This window comes from Mercurialis annua, linkage group LG5 (genome assembly GCF_937616625.2).
Source record: "Mercurialis annua linkage group LG5, ddMerAnnu1.2, whole genome shotgun sequence".
Classification (NCBI taxonomy): Eukaryota; Viridiplantae; Streptophyta; class Magnoliopsida; order Malpighiales; family Euphorbiaceae; genus Mercurialis; species Mercurialis annua.
Window position 1 is genome coordinate 19971967 of NC_065574.1, and position 15666 is coordinate 19987632.

At 33.2% G+C, this 15666-nt stretch overlaps 1 protein-coding gene across 2 annotated transcripts; it reads right to left on the bottom strand.

Moving 5' to 3' along the window:
- Positions 1-263: 263 nt before the first annotated feature.
- Positions 264-12675, bottom strand: LOC126682373 (uncharacterized). 2 transcript variants are annotated; one of them, XM_050378025.2, is made up of 5 exons: positions 12499-12675; positions 7169-7778; positions 6786-7056; positions 6624-6686; positions 264-462 (listed from the first exon to the last, which is right to left on the bottom strand). In XM_050378025.2, the coding sequence occupies exons 1-4, from the start codon at positions 12560-12562 to the stop codon at positions 6633-6635; spliced, it is 999 nt and encodes a 332-aa protein (XP_050233982.1). In that variant the 5' UTR covers positions 12563-12675; the 3' UTR covers positions 264-462; positions 6624-6632. The 2 variants fall into 2 exon arrangements, with proteins under 2 accessions (XP_050233982.1, XP_050233981.1); XM_050378024.2 differs by lacking the exon at positions 264-462 and having other exon boundaries at positions 6397-6686.
- Between the last annotated feature and the right edge of the window lie 2991 nt (positions 12676-15666).

A 15666-nucleotide genomic window follows, 5' to 3' on the forward strand; every position in this document is an offset into this window, starting at 1 on the left:
TGGGAGTGGTAGCTCCAAAACCTGTAGTAAGCCTGAAAACTACTAATAATTTTTCGCAATACAATATATAAAATGTTTTCATAAAAGTTCTTTAGATAACATAATTATAGATATTAAAATATCATATTTCTTTCCTGAAACGGTTGCAAAACGACTCGTAGAAACCAGGGTCTTACAAAGCGATATCTAATATACAGCACTGCCCTGTTTCTAGCAATAAGTACGACCATTTCCATTCATGGCAATTGGTACAGAAATCAAACTGATAAAAACGTATCTTTATAAATAAACATCTTTTGTAAATCATATCAGAGTTTACAACTAAAATATTGTTTGAAATCAAAACTCTATTCATATACTGACACCTATGGACTACTGCAGCTCTAAATGAATTCATACATTGTGCAAGCCAATCGACTTCTGGCACAAAGAGAATAGTCTGTCTGATCCGACTCCAGTCACCTGAAAGACATCAAAAGTGAGGGGTCAGTATTTGGGAAAATACTGAGTGAGCTTGCAATTTACAAATGGTACTATCAAAATATAGCATCACATATTTAATACGTATATAAATCAATAGATGACATAAGCAAACCGCACAACATTCTCAAGTAATAGATCTGATTGAAACTCTAACCCTCGACATGCTAAACGTATATAATCAAATCAAATTGAACCAAATGATCTGGTCCGGGAGTAATACTAACTCAACCACGTCAGCCGCGACCAGCCTCTTAATCCCAAGTTGTGGGTCCCGAGATAACTCAACCGAGCTCAACCCACTAGATACGGGGCTCAGGTTACTTTAACCGAGTTCACTCTCGTATCCACATTCATATCATATGCGCATCTCATAATCTCAATGACAATCTAGACACGCTAGACTAACTCAATTACTGGTGATCACACAGCCTATTGACACCCAATAGGTAGTTAAATTCTTCGGATCGTATACTAGATTCATGTATTCAAAGCAATGAATAAAACATCATTCATACAATCAATCAACTCAGTCAAACATAGCAGTAACTTATACGAGCAAGTCATATAAATGTACTTGATAATAGTATTCGTAATATAAGAAATTAGCTTTTATAAATAATACACAAAAGTAAATTGCAACTCACTGAAACCGCTATACCAAAAACTGCATTATCATTATCTAATCACGTAGGTTCCGTGCATTGCTTGATCACGTAACTACTCCAGCTCGTCGATCTGGTAGCTTGTTGATACGTCAATTACCTATTCAAATCACGCGTACGTTTAATTCATAACGTAAACTTAATGCCGAAACTCTAAGTTACAAACTTAGGTTAATACGTCCTTATTTTAAATATGATCTTTTACCTCGATAAACTCCTAATAAACCCTATGTACTTAGCCGAGGTAGTTATCGATTTCTAAGTATAGGACATACGTGTTTCGGAATCTAAACACGTTTAATTTGCTTATCGGAAAGTCCATGATTTATTCTTAATGTCTGACATACTTGAGGTCGGAAAACTAGGTCCAAACGGGGCGGAAATGCTCAAATTGATATGTTCGTTGGCTGACCATATGCGCCCGCACAATTTTGTGTGCGCCTGCACACTTTTGTGTGCGGTCTTTCGCATAGCCCGGAATCCATTTCCGGGCCACACAGACGTATTCCGACATTCCAAAAACGCAAATAACACCTTATCTCACAGAACCCGTAATTACGTTTCTCCAAAACACTAAAAACGATCTAGATACGCCAAATTCAATATTAACACAACATTTATAGTAAAACAGCCCTTGTTCCTTCAATTTTGGCACCAATAAATCGTATCTTACCTTGGTACAAAGCTTGAGATTGATAGAGAATTGAATTCCGAGCAATTCGATATAAAGAACGTGCGATTTGAACGAGAAACGGCGAAACGACGGCGAATCGAAGTGATCGTCGATTTCCTTCTCCTTCTCTCTAGATCCTTCTGATCCCTTCTTATTTCATATCTTTATATATATATATATATATATATATATATATATATATGGCAAATATATCATTTTAAGCCTTCATTACCTTAAGTTAAACCATTTCTCTTTGGTTAATTATCCACTTAAACTCAATTATATACGTATTATTTATATCCAAATAAATAATACTAGCCCTAAATGGTTATTTTCCGTCAATAATCTTCTAATTGTTATTCTCGAGGCTTACTTGGCTAATTTACACTTTGGCCCTTGAACTTTTCAAAAGTTGCAATTTAGTCCAAAACTTATTCGCGTCCAAATTTTAAACAGTCTCCGATTGACTCGAAACTTTTGCCACAAATACTATAAATATTTCGCGGACTTTGGCGAAATAATTATTAACTCGGGATTTATTATTTATTTTATATTAATTTCCTAATCTTTTCCTTAAATCCCGCTAATACGCTTAATGAAAATTAGTCTAAATTCCCAATAATATTAAATTAAATCTATATCAATTTAATTTATCGAAATTACGACATGTGGTACAATTTAATTATTTTAAATATTTGGGGTATTACATCTTGCCTGGGCGTGGATTCATTCGTCCTAAGAGTGTGATTGGGGAGGGGATATTAGAACAATAGCTTCAAGCATTCGTGATTTGATCTTATTCTATTTATATAAGAAAGAAGAGAATCTCTTTATGATTAAATCGAACTCTTCCTAATCATTGTTCTCTCTTTCCTGCAAAGCGTCTGCGAACGGATCCTCTTTTGTCTTAATTACCAAATCCCTGCTGCCGCCGCTCCTACCTTCGCCCTTGAATCGGTCTCCAGGCTAGAGAGCCATGCCATCTCACTCGGCTTACCAAAATTGTATGTTTCAATGCCTAGTTCTAGTATCTAATTTCAAAGACTGGTAATCCTACTCTGATCTTTCCTGTAAACTCGAATTTCCCCCCTGCTTTCCTGTCTCTCGACTGAAGTTTGACTTGGCTTGGCCACTCTATCACTTAGGTTGTGATCTTTATCTTCTAAATCCATTTACCATTATTCGGGTATTGACTACTCTATGGCTATTGCGCTTGTTCCTTCAACGGTCAGAGTACCCGCAAAAGCAGAGTTCACGGCTTCATAAGGGCAAACCGAACAAGCAAGAGACAAAAGCTTCTTTTCGACATCTTAAAGAAGTAGATTCCCTTGCAAGGGTACGAAAGGATAGGTATTCTTCCTTTGCTACCCTCCGAAAGAAGTTAATCTGCAGTAACCACACAAAAAAAACTGTTTGAACAAGGGCAAGCGAACCAAAGAAAGCATTTGAATAACGAGTTGTTGCCTCTATTTAAGTTCTTTCTTCATCACTCGATTCCTATTCTTTTGCAATCTCGGTTCAAAGAACTGGGTCACGGAACTCTCTGCCCTTCGCCCCTTGACTACGAAACTAGGCTGTGATCCGCATCGAGAAAGAATGGGGTGGTCAATGTCGGTCTATGCAATGGTACATGAGTGTCGATGGTTCGAAAGAACTCTTCTCTAAATCCAAATATAAAAGCAGCCTCCCTCAACTATACGATACCACTGCTACCACTTCTGAAACTATCGGGAATCCACTTTTTAAAATAATTATACCATACCTGCAAACTCCACTTCTTCAACAAGAGAAAAGATCATATCAGCAAGAGCAAGTAAAGTAAAGTCTGAAATGTCTCAGAAGCAAGTCTCGGCTTAGCTGCATTATCTTCCTACCGATGTCATACTAGACTTTATTATATATGTACATTAATGATATACAATTTAGGCTTAATTATTTTTAAAACCCTCACCTTTAATCTTTTTTTGTTTATACCTTGAACTAGAAAAAATAGCACATATACCCTTGACGTTGTCTTTATGTTTCACCTCTACCCTCGAAGTATTAAATTGACTTTTTTCATTTGAAAAATAGTTTAAAATAGTCTTTCAATTTTAGTATATATTATAATTACACGTCAATGTTATTAATTATACAAAAACACCTTCTTCTTTAAAAAAAATCAATTAATAATAATAATTTAATTTATATTAATTATCGGTAATTTTTTAAAAATTAAAAACCGTAAAAACATTTACGTAAAATAAATAAAATATTTTTATTTCCGACTTACCACCATAAAACAAATTTTAAAATCCGATACAAAATTTAATAACTTTTTTTTTTAATTTTTGAGGTCCTTCCATGGAACGAGGAGCAGCAAGCTCCTTCCCTCAATGGGAGGAAGGAGCGACCTGCTTCTTCCTCCATGGGAGGAAGTGAGCTCCTCCTCCATTGGGATGGAATAACCCTCATATTTAGTTGTTTTCAATAAATCATCTATTTTTTGAAATTTGGGGTACAAACGGTATATGTGACATTTTTCCTAGATTAGGGTATAAACGAAAACAAGATTAAAGGTGGGTTTTTTTAAGTAATTAAACCTACAATTTATACATTTTTAGAGCATTTTAATTCATATACATTATCTTATAAATATATATATATTAATTTATGAGACGTGATTGATATATTTTCTAAACGTATTTGATTAATACATCATTGATATATCATTTTCAATACGTAATAAATGATAGACACGTTGCAATACGTATTTGATACGTGTTGAAATATTTTAAAAACACATTTGATTAATACATTGTTGATACATATTTTATCAATAATATATACTTAATAAAAAAATATGATAAAGACATACTTGATACGTGTCTGAAATATTTTAAAAATATTTTTGAATAAGTATATATTTGACATGTAATTTGTAAGAAATATTTTTTTTTAATTTTTTTGCATAATATTAACATTTATAATACATAATTTATACATTTTAGAGCAAGTTAGACATTAATTTTTTATATAAGATACTCTATAAATACATTATGCATACACATAATATAATGTTCAATGCGTTAGACTTACATATGAAATATGTATTAAATTAATTCATAGATGTTATCCTTCAAATATATATTAGTATATGAGACGTGAACAAAAATATTTTTAATTGATAAATTAGTGATACATAATTTATACATGATAATTTTAATATATGATATCCAATAGATATTATTTTTAATACTTTGGTTATACATAATTTATTATTTAAATTATTATATATATACATCACACACACACACACACACACACACATATATATATAATTAAATATAAAAAAATTAATTATATATTTAGTTTTTAATAATCTAATAATTTTTTTATTAAGTGATAACATTATTATTATTTTTATTTATTAATAATTATTACGTTTGATTGGTCAATTAATATAAATTTAATTTTTTAGTGACTACTAGTAAAATAGATTAAAAAGAGTAAAGACTTAAAAGAAAAAAAAAAAGAAACCACCACATGGGGGACAAGGGCACCCACATGGTTGTTTTTTTTTTTTTTTTCCAATTTTGACTCAGCTCATTTTTTTGAGGTGTTCTTTTTTTATTGCATAGCTAGTAAATGTAAAAAAAATTATCTTTTGGTTATGAATGTAAAATTTTCGGTTTTAGCCCTTTGATATTTTTGTTTTTTTCTCAAAAAAAAAAAGAATTAATATGAAATGTAAAAAAGTTTAGTTAATAAAAGATAGAAAAATATAAAAAGAAATAGTAAATCAAATTCATTTGAAGGCATAATCCATTTTGAGGTCACTATTTTACCACGTGTATCTAGAGACTAAATAATTAATTTAAAAAAAATACAAAAGTAACTTGAATTTCATCATAAATAATATCAAAACAATTAAACAAAAAAATGAATAATTTCATTAACTAATTTTATAAACTTAAAAACTGAAAATAAATCAAAAAAATTTATCACTATTCCATTCAACTTTAACCAAAACCAACTCAAATTAGACAACTTTCTTAATTTTAACTGAAAAATTGTATTAGATAATTTAAAATTAAAATATATTGCACTCACATTTAATTTACGATATAATAGTCTTTGAACTGTTAGGTCTTAAAATCAATTATCTACAAGAGTGTATGTTTTTGTTTCTCCATCGATATATCAAAAGAGCAAAATTTACCAACGGATTACTAAAGCAATTAGATAAGCAAGAAAATTTAGAAAAAGTGAAAGTTACACCAGCTAATCATAAAAGTAAATAGATAGCTTATGTTTTCAAGATTCAAGATTCAAAAATGAAAAAGAAAAATACTTTATAACCAACTCTTTTTACTCACCTTACGTGGCAAGCTTTCATTCGTCCAATTCTCTTCTAAAAGTATATATCTTAAAAAACAGAATTTAATGAATCCACTCTTTAATTGTCACGTTACAATCCACTCTTTAATTACCACGTTAGGCGGTACAAGAAGTGGGTTAAAAGTTACTCAATAAAAAATAACAGTACGAATATATAATATTGAGGATCCATGGTATCATGCTGGTGGGTGCTCAAAATAATAAAATATCGAATCGTTCATAGATTAATTGGTAGTGATGATGAGCTAAGAGGCTAACCCATTAGTTACGATCCTGTTTCACTAGTCAATAGTACTCGATCAAACTCCAAACCGACCAATAGGCTAAGCATAAGAAATCAATAGATGCAGAAACTATAAACTCGAATTGTAACAAATGAGTAGAAAGAAAGAATAATTGTAACAACCAAGTATAGCAGGTAATACCGTTCCCAACTAGCGGAGCTTCTGAGCATAATCAAAACTCAGAGGTTGCTGACAGAAAGGCGGCTGCACATAACAACATGTAAGAGAGCATCAATCCAATATCTCTAACCATTTTGTAATAATCCAATTTGTTCCACCATCACAAACAAACATGTACAATACCTGGAAAACAGCATGTCTAAATTGCTCATATGAATGTGCATATATCTTTGAAGCACTTGGCCATTGCACAGCTGCAGGATCTCTTAATCTTTGATTTGACCCTACAGCACACACCACAGGGCTTGCACCAGGCTGCTGGTAGCTAAGCAAATTTTGCATCTGACCCAACTGCGCAAAACCAGTATCATACTGAAGAAACGGAAGTTGAATCCTCTGCATATTCATTGGTGCCAGGTTGAAACTCTGATTCGTAGGAAGGCTCCTAACATACCTGCATTAATTGAGAAACCTAATTCACAGACGTGTAGACAATAATCCTGAATACAAAAACACGTAACATTGCATGAGATTGATGACAATTGCTTCAAACAAATAACCCATACCTTTCATAACTCCGATCATAATCTGGGTCTGTGCGATCCTTCTCCCGATCTCTGAAAATTGCAACTCGATCCTTGGAGAAAATACTTTTTTCCAGATCACTTGCACAGTTCCTGCAACCTTCATGCTCATCATTGCTTGGGCATGTGGGTTTTCTATCAGTCAAAACCTGAGACACTATATTGTCTGAGTTGGGACTGGTAGGGCCACTGAAGATGCGAGCCCGTGCCCTATCGTACTCTTCTTTCCTCTCCTCCACACTTCTCATAGGACTTCTTTTAACTCCAAATTCATCAGATTCATTCATAAAGCCTTTGTCCGGTCGAGGCCTGATAACAATTTTAACCTGCTCAGGTTTATCTTTTTCCAGCTGTTTAGCAGGTATGTCACATAAACGCACAGCAGGATATCTGCTTTCTATTATTTTCTTCACCAGAATTTTGTTTACCAGACCATCAAAGCCATTATCCTGTACCATGGTTATCAACCCATAGTGTTGAGCAACACGGTGAGCTGCAAGCCTAAGGTACGAAGTAGGAAAATGTTGGAATTCAAATTGCTGTTGATCAGGGTTCTGTAGAAACCTCTGAATATCAAGTTCCATCCTCAAAACTGCCAAAAGAATCGGAGAGTTCTTGTGAGAAATGCGGAATGAAAGTACGACGACTACTTGTATGGCAAATGACACCAAAGATGTAATCGAAATAAACATGCATAGACCCATTCATTATATATGATACATAAGTTTAGATTCAAGGACATAAACATACATATCCAAGTAACAATCATCATATACTAGAAACGGAACCACATATCAAGACACAGGTAAATGCCCCACATTTCTCTTCTTCCCCTTTTCTCTCCCACGCACACGTACGCACACAGGGTCACCAATGCATCTAACAACATGCAATATTATAAGCTGTACTATTTTGTGAATTTTATAATCAGATGGTTGTAATGTAAGGTACTTATGTATGCAATACAATTAATAATTGTATAATCATGTCCTTGAATGATGTTCTTGCTAAGAAAATTTGCATGGTTTTAAGGTGTTTATTGCTATTGACATAAGAGATCACTCTTATAGTTATAACTTATAATATACACTAGGAAGACTAAAAAGTAAGCCACTTCAGGCTTGTTTTTTATTCATGAAAGGCATCAATAATCTTTCAGCCCAAAACTGATACGGTAATGACGAGAGAAAATGGCCCCAGCAGCTTTTCAAATGTCTCAAACTAAGCATTCTCCTCTTCCCCACACACCACCAACTCCCCTCCCCATAAGCCATTCTTCTTGATCTAAGCTCTTAAGTTTCACAAATCATGAAACCTAATATTTTTAGAATTTCAAGATCAAACTTGTGTTATTCAAAAGTTCAATTTTTTTACCACTCGCTATGTGTACATTACTCAATTATTTACTTTTATTGATACTTCTCTTTGGAATTGCATACTTGAGCAGTTGAGCCACATCATAAAGCAATAAAAACAGTTTTGTTCTTGAACTCCACGAATTCAAAAAGATAACAAAGGTTCATTGCTACTAAGAAAGGTCTTATACTTTACCACTGTCAGTTCGGAAAAATATTTATTGATTTACAGAAGAGATTTTTGCAGGAAGGTTGTGAGAACAACAAATAACAAAAGATGGGACTTAAAAGGGCTCATGCTTAATTGTACTTAAGCACAGGAAGTTCCTGTTATAACTACATAAAAGAAAATGCTTTAACTAATACAAAACAGCTTATATATAATATGAATCTCGTAACTCAACGAGCAACTGATCTCTAAATTAATTGATGACACTTTTTGTTAAATTAATGATGAAAAATAACATTTAGTCAGATTTCATTCATACATGTCGAACTTCCAATTATTTAATAATCTAACATTATTTATCCAAATGACAGTTGGAGAAAGAAAAAAAACTTCCCCTTAACTTAAAAATAAATAAAATGACCAACATACAGAAAATTGCAAATCTCAACGTTCAAAAAGTAGCTGATTTTGCTAACTAATTTCAGTCAACATCGTGCATGGGTTTAAGCCTTGCGCCAATTTGTTTCCAGCTTTGCAAATCAAATCCGTTAAGGACAAATTTTGCAACTTTAGTTGTTGCAAATGCACCCAAAATTTTGCAACTTTAGTTGTCTAGTCCTCTTAAAAATTCTATGAAGATCACTTTATGCACCCAAAATTTTATTAGCATTATCAATTAAAACAGTCACTATATCACTTCAAAAAAGAAAAAAAAAGTCATTATATCAGACTTTTTATATTTTTTCTAACTACGTGACCCAATATAAACTCTAAAACAGAGTAGAGAAGCCATGCTTATGTCATAATGCACCCTAAAAGGAAACATTATATTCAAAAAACAATTCTTTGTAAAGCTAAAAAAATGGAATATAGAGAGTTAACACCGGTGCATCGCATTTATTGGCTCTGAAAGAGCTAAGAAGAGAAAAACGTCTATGCAACAGACTTAACTAGACATGCATGATATATCAACCAACTGTACAAAATGATGGATGACTAGTAAGGCAGAGCTACAGCTTATTTACTAACTGCACCACCACCATGTATTGTTATTATTTTGTTGTCATGACGATTTCTAGGGTCAACAATTGACAATGGGCACTTGAGTGAGATGAACAATAACAATATGCCCCAAAGGATGATCTTGTAAGTATAAACTTTAATGTGTTCATAATTTTCCATCTACTTTTTCTTTAATTTTCCAAAGAAGGTGGCCAGAAGATATCTATTGATGTCTAGCAAATGGCAAGGGAAGCATTTCTAGCTCACAAAGATGCTTTTAAGGTGAAAGCCAGTTGTTGTTTATCGTTTCCTTCTGTGAAAATGATAGACAAAGGCGAGATGAATTTTGAGGTGCAAAAGGGTCCTAGCGCCTTAGGCAAGAGGCACTTAGGCAAGACTCTGGAAAATAAAAATCACAAAATATAACTTTTAAAAGTCATAAAAGAAAACAAGCATCAATTTTTTCTAAATGTAAGATTAAAAGTATCACAAACCATGAACTTAAAGAGTTTAAAAATAGTCTAAGCAATTAAGAACTAATGAGCAATATTGCCATATTTCAAAATCCTATCAATCAGCTAAAATTCCTGTATTTTTTTTTTAAATCAACTACTCAGTATCATTATCAAGATCAATAAGGTCATCATCTTCTTAACCTCCTCTTCATTAACAAACTCTCCATAATCACTTTCACAATCTTCTTTTTCTCGTCTTCAGTATCCATCTCTTTCTCATCTCTAAAAGTTAAAAGGAGTGACATGGCATTCCTATAAGAAGATGTTTTATCCTTTTCAACATTTTTCTTCTTTGAAAAGAGAGATATATAGTTGAGTAAGATTACAAGAAGAGTAGAAAAATGGAAACTAAAAAGGAAGAAAAAAGAAAGAGGAAAGAGATTAAAGAAAAGGTTGAAACAAACTTGAAGAGGAGCAGCAACTTAATACAAGGGATTGAGGCAAAAGAGCAACCATGGAAGACTTCTTTTATATCCCTCTTTCTTTCTACCTTTACTCTTTATTTTAATTTTCTTTTCACCTTTTATTGATAGAATTAAGAGTGGCCGAGCGTATATTAACAATAAAATCTAAGGTATGCGTTTAATATAAAAAAACAATTTAAATTTCCTAAAGGTGTGGCTCATGTGCGCCTCACCTCATGGGTGAGGCGCACATAGACAAGCACCTTTCGAAAGTCACTCGCCAGGCAGGTGAGGCACTAAACTCTCACCACAGGGACACCCTTTAACAACTGCCATTTTGAGCTGTATTGTTCGAACCATCCACATTCCACAATTGTTTGTATTTCATAGACACTATTATCGTATGATTGTCAATGGTAGGTATCTTGGGTATTTTAACATTAAAGCAATTTTCTAACTAATCAGAAAAGCTCTAACTAAAACAAATATTTTATTTGAGACTAACATTTAACAGAGTACAAAGAGGACTATCTATTAAATAAAGTTTAATAACAAGCAGGAAAAAAATAACGCTAAAGTAATTTAACAAAAAATATTTCATGTTTTACAAGCCACAACCAATAAGTATAATGCATACTTGCCAAAAAATTTATGCTCGGTGCACTAAGAAAATCTTTGACGTTTGGAAAAGTAACTAGCCAAAAACCTTTCAAAAGATAGAGGCAATAACAAACCCTTATACAACCGTGTCAACTAAGAACGATAGTAATAAACACAATTACTGTATTTTGACATAAGAGAAGAAATTCCAAAAATCAAATAGTGAACAGTGATGATTTTAATCTTTAAAGTTTTTTCCACAAAATTATAATTAAAATAAATGCTGAGCCCGTTGGCATAAAGAGTACATCCTAAGAAAACTAAAAGCAAACTGATATAGTGGCAAAACACTTAATGGAAACTAAGAGTATCTTATTATGGTATTCTAAGAAAGAAAAGAAAAATCTGTAACAAGTTCAAATGTTAGCATGAACTCTTCATTGATCCATCCTCAAATATCTAATCTCGTATAGGCTTGCAGGACAATTAGGGTCTAAGGGTTGCATGAAGAGCTATAAATAGATATTTTGCTTATAAAAAATGTAGTTTTAGATTACTTGGACATGTCTTTATTGAATTCTTTCAAATGCTATTTATGATCGCCCTGTAGACCGTTTAGGTGTGATTGCCTATAGCCTTCTAGCTGTGATTGTTTGAAGACCTATTATATTTCTCTGTATATATCAATTTACATACAAACTACTATGAAATCACATATTATAGGCAATCAAAACCGTTACTTTCCACAAATATACTAATACTCATACGCCATAGGACAGTATATCACAAGCTATCCTACATCAGCCTAGACCAACTAAACCACAATCAAACCTATCTCTCATGTCAATATGGAAGAGTAGATGTAGACAGTACAAAAATTTATCCGGAATAAGTGCATTCCGCGTAATATGGTGCATTTTGCAACCAAACTACTTTAACCCGAATGGGATAGGTAGGTTAATTCACACATCCTATTGATAATGTGATTGAGAAAATGAATCAAAGAAGAATGAGTACGTGAGAACCATATACTTCATTCTAGCAGTAGAGACAATCAAAAGTGGGCACATCTGCAATACAATTATCAGAATTACATGTTTTTGCTGACTCCATCAACTTGGAAAAACACAATCAAGAACCAAAACAATTAAGTGTTAGTAAGGAGCTGCACATAGTAGCCATGTAAAGAAGAATTGTAAAGACTATGATGAACCAACAGTAATGGAAACAAAGAAAACCCTAATAAAATGAAGAAAAAGGGACTAACTGGTGAGACGATGACGTGGGTTCTGGAGAGCCTCGAGTAAGAAAGGATCCACCATTGATTCCATTTTGAGAAAAGGAGTCAACAGCCAAATTCAATCATCTTTCACCACCCAAAGAGAAACTCCGACCCCTTCGTTTCTGCATTTTATAATGCTTCCTTTTCTTTTGTCGATATCTTTTTTTTCTTTACTAACCTAACTCTATTATTTTAGGATACAAGTTTCACATTCGGTGATATGCACGTGGCTCGTAACGTAACTCGGTAATGAACATATTAGTACATTTATTATAATTATATTAATTTTTTATTTATAATTGATATTAAATTAATTAAGAATTTTTGTAAAAATAAATATAATATAATCGGTTATGGAATTTTTTTCATACTAAATTTATTCTTCTTTTGGTTTTATAATAATTATAATTAAATAATTAACTTAATTTTATTAATAATATCTTTAAAGATAATAAGATAAAAATTTAAATAATAATATATTAACCAAATACAGTATTTTAATTTTGTACTTCAATCAAATTAAAAGATAAATATTCCTACTAATTAACAGACAATTTAGTTATTTTTTACATACTAAAAATTAAATTGGAGATAATTTAGCTACCTATTCTAATTAGAACTGATGGATTACGGCATCTCGACGGCGTTAATCCTGCAAAACAGTGTAGATGGCTAATCGGACGGTTTGTCCGATTAACTCTCCGATGCTTAAGTCAGTTTAGGCTTAAGAGAAAGTATTTGTATTTATTGTAAGTTGTATGTTTAGGCATACCTCAAACTCCTTTTATAGTAGTCGAATGTATACCTTGCAGAGTTGTAGTAGGAAAGTGATTCCTACTTTGTAGGATTTGACCCTGATTAGGAGTGTCCTTCCTTATTCAGACAGGAGTCCTATTTAGGAAGATATTCCTAAATAGTCTCATCTTCCTAAGTTGTAGGTTATTTTCCTAATTTGGAGTTTGTATCCAAATAGGACAGATACTCTGAATATGCGTAGATCCTGGCAATTGTCCGAGTCTTCTAGAATTCGGTCTTTATGATGTCGAATGATGTATTCCAGTCAAGGCGGATCCGGTGGATTCGGCCGCTGGTTTATCTTGATTCAGTCCTTTGGGCGGGAGTCTGGTGTCGTCTGAGAATAGATCTTCTGCGACTTGGCTCCATTATAAGTAAAATAGGATTCGGTATCCATCATTAGCCCCCCGCAAGTAAGCTAAAGTCATGGTATTTTATGCCTTGGAGTATTTCAGCTCTATTTGAGGCGAGTCGTTTTGTATTCCGGCGTTCCTTTTTGCTTCTTGAGCAAGATTCTAGTTTTTCTCCTTTTTCGCCATGTGTCATTCATCTATTCGTTATTTTTTGAAGTGCATTCGTTCTATCTTCCTTTGTCTTTAAACTGTTGTATTTGTTTCATTTTTCATCTTTTACTCTTGGTTGTTCGAAAGTAGCTTTGCCTTTATTCTCATCTTCAATCTTTAATTCTCGCGTTTGATTTCTTCTTTTGGTGAGACTCTTGGTTAATCTCGTTGATTTATTTTGATGGCTTATCTCCAGGTATTCCTTTGTGCATGTTTTGATTGTTTTGTGCTCTTGAAATTTCTTCAATTGTCTTCTAATTTCCAATCAATTTTGTGATTCGATCCATCGGCCTTTTGAATTTTATTTGTTTATTCTTTTCCTCTTTGTTGAGATCCTTCTCGACGATTCCTTATGGCGAAGCTCATTCTCTTGACGAGACTTATTGTCTTCTTTTACATGTTTTTTTAGGCAAAATTCATGTGGCGACTCCTCGTCATTTGGTGAAGCTTTTATACTATATGAATCTTCATTAGTGGGTGAAGCCCTTGTACTGGGCGAAGCCCTTGTACTGGGCGAACCTTTATCTTTGGGTGTTCCCTCATCTTGGGAGAACCTTTTTTTGTGCGCGAAACCTTTATTCTTTTTATTTCAGGGTTTTGAACTTTGTTTGTTTAGTACTCGGTCGATTCCTCTTTACTGCCGCATTACTCCTTATTTTCCATTTGCTATGTTTGATCTTCGTTGGTTGTGATTTTAAGTTTCTTGTTTATTCCTCCTTATTCTTGATCTTCATTCTTCCTTTCTTGGTTTTCATATTTCAACATTCCTGTGTTCTTTGTGCTTGTCTTTATCTTCATTAATCGAAGTCTTATATTCTAGCTGATGTTTACTCTTTTAACGAGTAATTGTTTCTTCGAGGTGACTCTTCTTATTTGCAATTCTTTTTCATTTTGAGAGTTTTGTTTTCTTCTTTGAACATATATGAGTCCTTCAAGCTCCTCCAAAAATACGCTGATCTCATAGGGTATTTATGCCCGTTTTTGAGATCAGGTCATTCAATTTATTTCGTCGATTTTCCTTGATTTTAATTCTTTTTGGGCGGACTGTCTTCCTTTTTTAGATTTGTTCTTCTGATTTGGGCGAGTTGCTTGTGATTCGTTGATTTGGGCGAGTCGCCTTATTTGGTGTCACGACCCAATTTATTGAGCCGAGACCGGCGCTAGGGAATGGGAGTGGTAGCTCCAAAACCCGTAGCAAGCCTAAAACCACTAATAATTTTTCGCAAATAAAAGTATAATACATAATACATATTAAAACATTTCTAGGAAAACCCTTTCGGATAATACACTTATAGATATTAAAATATCATATTAAAGTTTACAATATAAAAATATTGTTTGAAGTCAAAAAGTTTATCTAGTACTGACACCTACTGACTACTGCAGCTTTAGAAACTCATACTTGTGCAAGTCCACTGACTTCTGGCACAGTGGAGATGGTTTGTCTGATCCGACTCTGCCTACCTGCAAACATCAGAGTGAGGGGTCAGTATTTGGGAAAATACTGAGTGAGTTTGCAAGTTACTAACGATATTATTAAATTGATAATATCGCATACTCAAAATATAATTCATGACTTTTCATTTCATAACTATCGTACTTAACCTCATCCTCCTGACATCGATAGCGAAGCCAACCGATGTACCTTACATGCCTGACATCGATAGCGAAGCCAACCGATGTATCCTATATGCCTGACATCGATAGCGAAGCCAACCGATGTATCCTATATGCCTGACATCGATAGCAAAGCCAACCGATGTATCTCATACATCTGACATCGATAGCAAAGCCA

Bases quoted from the DNA above. Each gene is read 5' to 3' on its own strand.
- LOC126682373 (XM_050378025.2), bottom strand. From the start codon at position 12,562: ATGGAATCAATGGTGGATCCTTTCTTACTCGAGGCTCTCCAGAACCCA. The intron at 7,779-12,498 runs GTTAGTCCCTTT...TTCTTTTGGCAG, and splicing joins CCCACGTCATCGTCTCACCA to TTTTGAGGATGGAACTTGAT. The intron at 6,687-6,785 runs GTATTGTACATG...TGTTATGTGCAG, and splicing joins TTAGACATGCTGTTTTCCAG to CCGCCTTTCTGTCAGCAACC.